At 37.4% G+C, this 10,742-nt stretch overlaps 1 protein-coding gene across 2 annotated transcripts in view; it reads right to left on the bottom strand.

Moving 5' to 3' along the window:
- Positions 1-6,872, bottom strand: part of tp63 (tumor protein p63) — a 76,362-nt gene extending 69,490 nt beyond the window's left edge. Inside the window, exons 1-3 of one of the 2 annotated variants that reach the window (XM_089001859.1) lie at positions 6,742-6,872; positions 2,579-2,695; positions 940-1,051 (exon numbers count right to left, since the gene is read on the bottom strand). In XM_089001859.1, coding sequence (XP_088857985.1) covers positions 940-1,051; positions 2,579-2,695; positions 6,742-6,794 — 282 coding nt within the window. In that variant the 5' untranslated portion in view covers positions 6,795-6,872. The remainder of the gene's footprint in view (positions 1-939; positions 1,052-2,578; positions 2,696-6,741) is intronic. The other variant, XM_089001860.1, reaches the window with a different exon arrangement.
- Between the last annotated feature and the right edge of the window lie 3,870 nt (positions 6,873-10,742).

A 10,742-nucleotide genomic window follows, 5' to 3' on the forward strand; every position in this document is an offset into this window, starting at 1 on the left:
ATCGGTGTTGGGAAAGTTTTTCGCTACCTATACTTACATTAACTAAATTACAATATCATCATCATCATCATCATCATTATTATTATTACTATTATCACTATTATCATCATTATCACTATTGCCATTATTATTATTATTATTATTATTATTATTATTATTATTATTATTATTATTATTATTGTTATTATTACTATTATTATTATTATTATTATTACTTTTATTATTATTATTATTATTATTATTATTATTATTATTATTATTATTGTTATTATTACTGTTATTATTACTATTATTTCTATTATTGCTATTATCATTATCATTATTATTGTAAATTTCTCCACTGCGAGACTAATAAAGGCAAATCCATCCATTATTACTATGATCATTATTATCATTATTATCACAATTATCACTATTGTTATTATTATTGTCATTATTTTCATTATTGTAACGATTCTAATATTTTATTATTATTATTATTATTATTACTACTATTATCATTACTACTATTATCATTATTATTGTTATTATTATTATTGTTATTATTACTGTTATTATTACTGTTATTATTACTATTATTACTATTATTGCTATTATCATAATCATTATTGTTAATTTCTCCACTGCGAGACTAATAAAGGCAAATCCATCCATCAATTATTACTATGATCATTATTATCATTATTATCACAATTATCACTATTATTATCATTATTGTCATTATTTTCATTATTGTAACGATTGTAATATTTTATTATTATTATTATTATTATTATTATTATTATTATTATTATTATTATTACTACTATTATTACTACTATTATTACTATTATTGCTATTATTACTATTAGCAATAATTATTATTATTATTATTATTATTATTAATATTATTTTTATTAGCCATTTTTCAGTGATGAAAACAAAGCGCATCTTACTCACAGCGAGCACATCGTCGGGTTCGTGCATGGTGATGCAGTCCATGCTGATCTGGATGGTGTTGCCCGTCGAGACGTGAGTCGGACCCTCGCCAAATACTGAATGTATTGAGGAGCTAATGGACAAAAAGGAAAAAAAAAAGTGGAAATTACTCAGATGGCAAAGCTGTTAAAGATGGCGGTATTTAGCACAGGTCAAACCATTCACAAAACTCACAAAAATACACAAAAAAAGAATTTACAGATAAGAAACTTCAATTGAGGCCCTTTTTTGTATGTGTGATGTCACCCCAGAGACCACTTGAATACTTAAAATAATAATAATAATAATAATAATAATAATAATAATAATAATAATAATAATAATTTTTTGAATCATACAATTTCAAGTAATTAACTCATTCACGAATTTATACGGGAATTGAAAATATGACGTACAATGCTAAAGTAGAAAATTATGTTTAATTGGGACCTGGGAACAGATTATTCTCATTTTAATGGTTTCATATAGGATATTAATTTTTGGGATACACACTTTTCGCCTTAAACACTCTGTGTGGGATCCAATTAAGTTCGTAAGCCAAGGTATCACTGTACTTCGAAATAGATTTGACAAATAATTTACTTTTTCCATTCACGACCCAGGCTAAACTTAAAGATTGTCTCATTGCCAAGATGTATGACTTTGATATCCTTTTTTGGCACAAATTACTGAACTACAGTGATACCTTGGCTTACGAGCTTAATTGGTTCCCAGACAGAGTGTGTAAGGTGAAAAGTGTGTATCCCAAAAATTAATTTCCTATAGGAAACCATTAAAATGAGAATAATCCGTTCCCAAAAAAACATAATTTTCTACTTTCTAATTTTCTAAGCCTTAAAACTACACAAAATATACCTTATTTTATGTATAATAAATGTGCTATGGTATTATAATTAAAGAAATAAACTGTACTGTAGCCTTCTTCTTTCACCATCTTGCGGAATGATCCCTTGTAGATGCTTTCTCTGCGATAATTTTACCTAGTTCCTCATCAATTATGTTCTGTTTAGCTGGGTTGGGTTGATAGCTTTTTGCATCAAGTGTACAGATGGCTTGTGCGGGTTATTTGTGGAGCCTGATTGATGGGAATTTTAACCTTGCAGTCTACACTCTGCCTTTGAACTATCAAAGTTGAAACGAGTCCAAATTTCACTGTTTTCTATCAATTTTGTCACTCTCTCTCTGTCGCCTGCCTGTCTCTTTAATGTTTAAACCACCACCCCCTCACTGCTGCGTTCTTGACCAATCACATGGCTTTAACCGAAGACTGGGGGCGGAGAATAGAGGATAAAAACAGTTGTCTGCCATTTTCTTGCGAGAACGGGCTCGTTCGCAAACGACAATTCACTCGTTGTGGCAGCTCTGTGTGTATCCCGAAAAATAGTTTGTATGCCAAGGTAAAATGTGCATAAATTTAACGTTCGTAAACCGAAAAGATCGTAAGTCAAGGGGTTCGTAAACCGAGGTATCACTGTACTTTCCTATTTAGACGTTGAGACATTGGCGCCATTTTGTGGCATTTTTTTTGTCGCAAATAGCTAGCATGTAAAAAAATGATATAGATGGTGAACTGCTAGAATTTGTTTTTGGGCGCACTTACTGGTCCAACATGTCAAAGAGCTGATTGAAGACGTCCTGATTGAAAATCTCAGAGGTGGGCGTGACTTGACCATGCGACGAAGCGGCAAGAAAGGGGCCGTCCCTACGTTCTCGGAGTCTACGGGAACAACAACAAAAAAAAAAAAAAAAAGAACTTTGGTCAGACGCGTCGGATTTCAAAATAAAAGAGCAATAAGCCGCCGCGTCAGCGCACTTGCAGGATGCCACCCAGACAGCCAGCCGGCCATTGTGAATATTTGCCGCGCACATAATGAGCTGAAAGGTGACACCCGCTTCACAGCTTACGCCGCCATTGTTGACGCTCAAGTGGCGCACGCTCACATCCCTCCCCGGAGACGCACGGAATCTCCCCTGCCACCCACTTCCACCACTGACAAGCACACCAGAGACACCAAATACCATCACTGTGACTTGTGCTATACAGTACAGACGGGCAACGACGAGCGCCAAATTATTTAAAGGGCCACCGCAAACTATGTAAACAAACACACACTCTAAATATGATACAAATTGTGTGTCATAAAAATTCAACTATTACAGATGCGTATGAGGAACTGCCGCAGCTTGGAATTGAAGCGGATTTACAGTACGTGGGGGACAGGATATGTGAGGCAATCTCTTTTTGTCAATGGATGCTACAGCTGTGTGTTTGCTTTCAAAACTTAGCTTGTAGCAGACGGGCACATTCCACCATGATAATAATAATAATAATAATAATAATAATAATAATAATAATGCATTTCATTTCTAAGCACCTTTCAAAACTCTCAAGGTCACTTTACAGTCACAGGATAAGTTTTTTTTGTGGGTGAGCAACAATAATACGCAACTCAAATAGATAAAAAGCTAGCTAGCTGGCTAGCTAATAGATAGCTAATAATAATAACAATAATAGGAAACTCATATAGATAGAAAGCTAGCTAGATAGCTTATAGATAGCTAATAGTAATAACAATAATACGTAACTCAAACAGAAAGAAAGCTAGCTAGGTTATAGATAGCTAATAATAATAACATTAATACATAGCTCATATAGATAGAAAGCTAGGTAGCTAGCTAGCTAATAGATAGCTAATAATACTAACGATAATACATAACTCTTGACTCAAGATGAAGAGAATTAGCATAATGCTTTACGTGTTAATAATAATAATAATAATAATAATAATAATAATAATGCATTTCATATTTCATTTCTAAGCACCTTTCAAAACTCTCAAGGTCACTTTACAGTCACAGGATAAGTTTTTTTTTTGTGGGTGAGCAACAATAATACGCAACTCAAATAGATAGAAAAGCTAGCTAGCTGGCTAGCTAATAGAGCGCTAATAATAATAACAATAATATGAAACTCATATAGATAGAAAGCTAGCTAGATAGCTTATAGATAGCTAATAGTAATAACAATAATACGTAACTCAAACAGAAAGAAAGCTAGCTAGCTTATAGATAGCTAATAATAATAACATTAATACATAGCTCATATAGATAGAAAGCTAGGTAGCTAGCTAGCTAATAGATAGCTAATAATAATAATAACGATAATACATAACTCTTGACTCAAGATGAAGAGAATTAGATAATACATAACTCTTGATAAGTTTTTTTTTGTGGGTGAGCTCAAGATGAAGAGAATTAGCATAGATAATGTTAACAATAATACGTAACTTTATAGATAGCTAATAATAATAACATTAATACATAGCTCATATAGATAGAAAGCTAGGTAGCTAGCTAGCTAATAGATAGCTAATAATAATAATAACGATAATACATAACTCTTGACTCAAGATGAAGAGAATTAGCATAATGTTTTTTATGTGTTAATAATAATAATAATAATAATAATGCATTTCATATTTCATTTCTAAGCACCTTTCAAAACTCTCAAGGTCACTTTACAGTCACAGGATAAGTTTTTTTTTGTGGGTGAGCAATAATAATACGCAACTCAAATAGACAGAAAGCTAGCTAGCTGGCTAGCTAATAGAGCGCTAATAATAATAACAATAATATGAAACTCATATAGATAGAAAGAAAGCTAGCTAGCTTATAGATAGCTAATAATAATAACATTAATACATAGCTCATATAGATAGAAAGCTAGGTAGCTAGCTAGCTAATAGATAGCTAGAGAATTAGCATAATGTTTTACGTGTTAATAATAATAATAATAATAATAATCCGTTTCATTTAACAGCGCCTTTCAAAACTCTCAAGGTCACTTTACAGTCACGGGATACATTTTGCTGTGGGTGAGCAGCGGCAGCCAAACGCGCCAGCATTCTTTCAACCCGGCAGTAACTCAAATGGTTATAAAAGCTAGCTAGCTAGTCAATAGATAGCTAATAGATAGCTAGCGAGATAGCTAGCGAGCCAGCACAAAAAAAAATGTAGAGAGAGTCAAGTGACGGATGTCTTTTGTTTGTCTGGATGCGGGTGTCCGGTTTCCACAGTCGGCCTGAGGCAAAGGCCACTTAAAGAAGCCCAGACAGTGGGCGGGTTCAGAGGTCAACTCTCAAAACAGGGCCGACCTATTGTCTGCTGACGGCGGCCGATGAAAATCCAATGAAAACAAACAGACTTCTCCAGTGTCCTTATTAATCACTTGTTCAAAGATGCTCTGTCAGCCCACCCTCAAAAAGTCGACATGACGGCCAAACAAAAGAAAGCCACAAAGTTTCTCCCGCATTTCATGTGTTTTGACAGACTATGTTGAACATTTACATTGGAAAAAAAAAAGTTAAATAAACAGTTTTGGGGGGGGGGGGGGGGCAGATTGCTAACGCTGCACATTGGTAGCCTGAGCGTAGCAGTTAGCAGCCGCTATTAGCATATTGGCATTAATAGCAAAGGGATGGGGTGATCTTATCAAAGAGGAAAAGTGATAACGGGGCAATGGTTGTCATCTCTACGTCCTGCTGAAGTCATTTATGACCTTTTTTTCAGCCTAAAACATTTAAAGGACAACCGACGTCTCCGGACAAGTTGTGTCCATAATTTGTAAAATGGCTTCAAATGACTTCTACTAAGTGTATTTTACAAATATTCCACGGCATATAGCTATATTTTACGTTTTAAGACTTGCGCTGAATATTCAGGAAGTCCTGTTTTTGAGTTGGTGACGAGTCCTTACGTGACGTCACGAAAGGAACGCCCCTGACCGAAAAAAAGATGCATTGTAGCGGTCCTTCCATCACGTCAATGTATTTTGCTGTACTTGTTTGGTCTGGGGACCTCGTGTTGCACCCAAAAGCTGCCAGAAGAGGGCGTCCAAGCTCCATATAAGGAATTTATCAGCCTGTGGAAACTGAGGTGGCCACAGGAGGTCGCCATTTTGTGCCTCTTTTTCATTGAGACATCTCCCCTCAATGTTGCCCCATAATGGCACGGAATAAATTCTTTCATCGATTGCAAACATGTATGCTTTCCTCTTCAGAACTATTTGAATCATATTCATAACTGGATGAGTAACAAGAAAGCATATTCTCCGAATTTGAAGCCATTGTGTTGATTCGAGAGCACGGCAAGACGTCCTGGCGTGATGTCACAAACAAGGGGGCGGGACCTTCTGAAACTCGGCATCTCTGTGGTCATTTTGTAGTAGTTTTGGGACACTTTAACTCATTTTTATTGGCGTTTTGAATTTGACTAAAAATATCAGCCTGCGTGTTTTAGGGATTTTAGATGCTATGAAACATTTTTCTGATAAGAAACAAAAAAAAATGGTGTCGATTGTCCTTTAAATCTGTACAACGTTAACAGCTAACTTTAGCTAGCTAGCTCGCTCCTATGAAGGCACGGTTTAAAAATTGGGCACATTACTAACATAAACCTCCCTAAAAGTATTGTTTTAATTCATTTTTAACAGTCAAAAATGGGTCCACGTGGCCACGACAGCCGCTTGATGGCCCTTAACACATGCGTTTCCGCTTTTCCACCCGTCGCGCTACCCACTTAAAAATACATTCCGCCGCCGCCGCGGCAGCTGAGGTAGCAGGCGAACGCAACTGTTGCCGGGGTTACTTTTCACAGGGTCAGGGGGATTCCCGCTTACTGTCAATGACTTTTACATTTAAAACTCTCCCTCACTTGGCAGATGCTACGTTAGCCCCGTTAGCAACACTCGCATGCCGTACTTACCGGTGAAAGGTAAAGTCAGGGTAACACTGCACAGTGGCGTAGGGCGAATTCATGATGTCATGCCAGATTGACAAACGTACGAAAAAAGATACTAGCACCACATCTAAAGCGACAAAATGGCGAAAGAAATTTATCGCGACGATTGGAAATCATCGGCATTAAAGTGCCTGAGGGTACGGCGCAGAGTGGGGAGTGTGTTTTTGAATTTAGGTATTTTGGCTTCATAAGTAGGAGGAGCTTGATCGGCTAGAGCGACCAATTGTTGGCTACGCTGCTGTATGCCACTCGCAAACACACAGTTGCTAGGATAGACATGTCATGCCAAGTTGACCCCGTTGCCCTAACACAAACACGCATACACACATAAGCACAGTGCCCATGCCTATGTGTTGTTAGCCTTTAGCGCATTGTGTTTATTCAAATATGAGATAAAACAAACATGTGTGCTTTTATTTTGTGTACTATTAAGTGTATACTGAACAAATCTAATCCAATGTCATAACCGAATTGACATGGGAGAAGCAGAACTGTGCCAAAAATACAAAACAAGAAGAAGCTAGGCTAGCTGTTCGCTAAGTAATGGCAAATGTGCCGAAAATGCAAATGAAGCTATGCTAGCTGTTAGTTTTGTAAGGGCAAATGCGCTGAAAATACAAAAGAAGAAGAAAAGCTAGCTGTTGGCTTAGTAACGGCAAATGTGCCGAAAATACAAAAGAAGCTTGGCCTAACTGCTAGCTTAGTAACGGCAAATGTGCAGAAAATACAAAGGAAGAAGCTAGGCTAGCGGTTAGCTTAGTAATGGCAAATGTGTCAAAAATACAAAAGAAGAAGCTAGACTAGCTGTTAGCTTAGTAACGGCAAATGTGCTGAAAATACAAAAGAAGAAGCTAAGCTAGCTGTTAGCTTAGTAATGGCAAATGTGCAGAAAATACAAAGGAAAAAGCTAGGCTAGCTGTTAGCTTAGTAATGGCAAATGTGCCGAAAATACAAATGAAGCTATGCTAGCTGTTAGTTTAGTAACGGCAAATGCGCTGAAAATACAAAAGAAGAAGAAAAGCTAGCTGTTGGCTTAGTAACGGCAAATGTGCCGAAAATACAAAAGAAGCTTGGCCTAACTGCTAGCTTAGTAACGGCAAATGTGCAGAAAATACAAAGGAAGAAGCTAGGCTAGCGGTTAGCTTAGTAATGGCAAATGTGTCAAAAATACAAAAGAAGAAGCTAGACTAGCTGTTAGCTTAGTAACGGCAAATGTGCTGAAAATACAAAAGAAGAAGCTAAGCTAGCTGTTAGCTTAGTAATGGCAAATGTGCAGAAAATACAAAGGAAAAAGCTAGGCTAGCTGTTAGCTTAGTAATGGCAAATGTGCCGAAAATACAAAAGAAGAAGCTAGGCTAGCTGTTAGCTTAGTAACTGCAAATGTGCCGAAAATACAAAAGAAGAAGCTAGGCTAGCTGTTAGTTTAGTAACGGCAAATGTGCTGAAAATACAAAAGAAGCTAAGCTAGCTGTTAGCTTAGTAATGGCAAATGTGCTGAAAATACAAAAGAAGAAGCTAAGCTAGCTGTTAGCTTAGTAATGGCAAATGTGCCGTAAATGCAAAAGAAGCTAGGCTAGCTGTTAGCTTAGTAACAGCTAATGTGCCAAGAATATAAAAGAAGAAGCTAAGCTCGCTGTTTGCTTAGTAACGGAAAATGTGGCAAAAATATAAAAGAAGAAGCTATGCTAGCTGTTTGCTTAGTAACGGAAAATGTGCCAAAAATATAAAAGAAGAAGCTATGCTAGCTGTTTGCTTAGTAACGGCAAATGTGCCAAAAAAAAAAAAAAAGCAAGGCTAGCTGTTAGCTTAGTAACGGCAAATGTGCTGAAAATACAGAAGAAGCTAAGCTAGCTGTTAGCTTAGTAATGGCAAATGTGCCGAAAATACAAAAGAAGCTAAGCTAGCTGTTAGCTTAGTAACGGCAAATGTGCCGAAAATACAAGAGAAGAAACTAGTGTAGCTGTTAGCTTAGTCACAGCAAAAGTGCCAAAAATACAAAAGAAGAAGCTAGGTTAGCTGTTAGCTTGATAAAGGCATTCTCCCACCAACTTTTGAAAGTGATTTTTGTTGTCAAAAGATAATTTCCTATACATAAATCCACACACAAAGCCATTTAAAAGCAAGAATGTTAATCACGAAAAATAAATATTGTATAGCAACCAAAAAAAAAAAAAAAAAAACTGTCAGATTGTTTATTTACAACATCCAGACAAACAAATCACAAAAATGTGATCTTTTTGGCTAGCCTTGCTTCTTTTGTATTTTCGGCACATTTGCTGTGACTAAGCTAACACCTAGCCTAGCTTCTTCATTTGTATTTTCGGCACATTTGCTGTGACTAAGCTAACAGCTAGCCTAGCTTCTTCATTTGTATTTTCAGCACATTTGCCATTACTTTGCTAACACCTAGCCTAGCTTCTTCATTTGTATTTTCAGCACATTTGCCGTGACTTTGCTAGCAGCTAGCCTAGCTTTTTTTGTATGTTCGGCACATTAGCCCCACCCCCAAAAGTGAATCTCCATTGCGTCGGATTCCAGAACGTAAGACACAAAGACCTACAAACGTTTATAAACCCCGCCCCCCACCCCCACGATGCATTATCAAGCAACCTCTCCCGACGTCTGGGCATGTAAGCGTAAATCTAGAGGTGTCGTCGAGATGGGCAGCAGGTGAATCAGTGTGCTAAAATAAAAAGGCAAGCAGGGTCACGGTTTGGGGTGGGGGGGCGTTGTGGGGGGTAGCAAATAAATAGATGCTGTGTATCCAGGGAACCACAGTCTCCAAGATGCTTCTTTGTCCTTTGCCTTACGGTAGTACTTTTAAAAGGACAACCGACGTCACTTTTTTGTTTCCTAACTGACATCAGAAAAACGTTTTACAGCATCTAAAATACCCAAAACACGCAATATCATATTTTTAGTCAAATGCAAAACACCAATAAAAATGACTTAAAGTGTCCAAAATCTGCAAAAAAAATTGAGCTGCGAATTGGGCATTTTCAGAAAGTCCCGCCCCCTTGTTCGTGACGTCACACCAAGACGTCTTGCATTACTGGAGAATCAAAACAATGGCTTCAGATTCGGAGAAGATGCTTTCTTGTGACACATCCAGTTATGAATATGATTCAAATAGTTCTGAAGAGGAAAGCATACATGTTTGCAATGATCAAGGAATTTATTCCGTGCCATTTTTAAGTAACATTGGGGGGAAATTTCTGAAGAGGCACAAAATGGCGACCTCTTGTGGCCACCTCCGTTTCCTCAGGCTGATAAATTCCTTATATGGAGCTTGGACGCCCTCTTCTGGTGGCTTTTGGGTGCAACATGAGGTCCCCAGACCAAACAAGTACAGCAAAATACATTGACGTGATGGAAGGACCGCTACATTTTTTCGGTCAGGGGCGTTCCTTTAGTGACGTCACGTATGGACTCGTCACCATTTTATTTATTTGTTTTTTTTTTCAAAAAAGTTGTCGGCCACCTGGGCGGAGACCTTTTGTAAGTTGTACGCCCGACGTAGAAGTTGCACGCCCCGGGCGTCCGGGCAAACGTTATTTCAGACGCTGATAATAACAATAATAATAATAATAACAATCCTAATCATAATCATAATAATACATTTTCATTGATAAACACCTCTCAAAACTCTCAAGGTCACTTTACAGTCACAGGATACGTTTTTCTGTGGGTGTGCAAGACGATCAGTATTGTTGTTGATATGACAAAATCTTTTCGAAATCCCAGTCACATCTCCCGCATTATCTTATTCACGCGACAAAATCCCGTTAATGCGCCTTTTAACGCGCAAGCGAGAGGACAACGCGACCTCTGCGGCGGGGGGGCCATTAAAATACGAGATATTTTTACGAGGGCCGACACTTGACACCTTTACATCATTAATTACACTAAGGCCCAGGCAGCGGGAGCCCGTCAGCGAGCCACGATGACTTCATTTGACATGCATG

This window comes from Hippocampus bargibanti, linkage group LG07 (assembly GCF_051943395.1).
Source record: "Hippocampus bargibanti isolate YZ-2025 linkage group LG07, ASM5194339v1, whole genome shotgun sequence".
NCBI lineage: Eukaryota > Metazoa > Chordata > Actinopteri > Syngnathiformes > Syngnathidae > Hippocampus > Hippocampus bargibanti.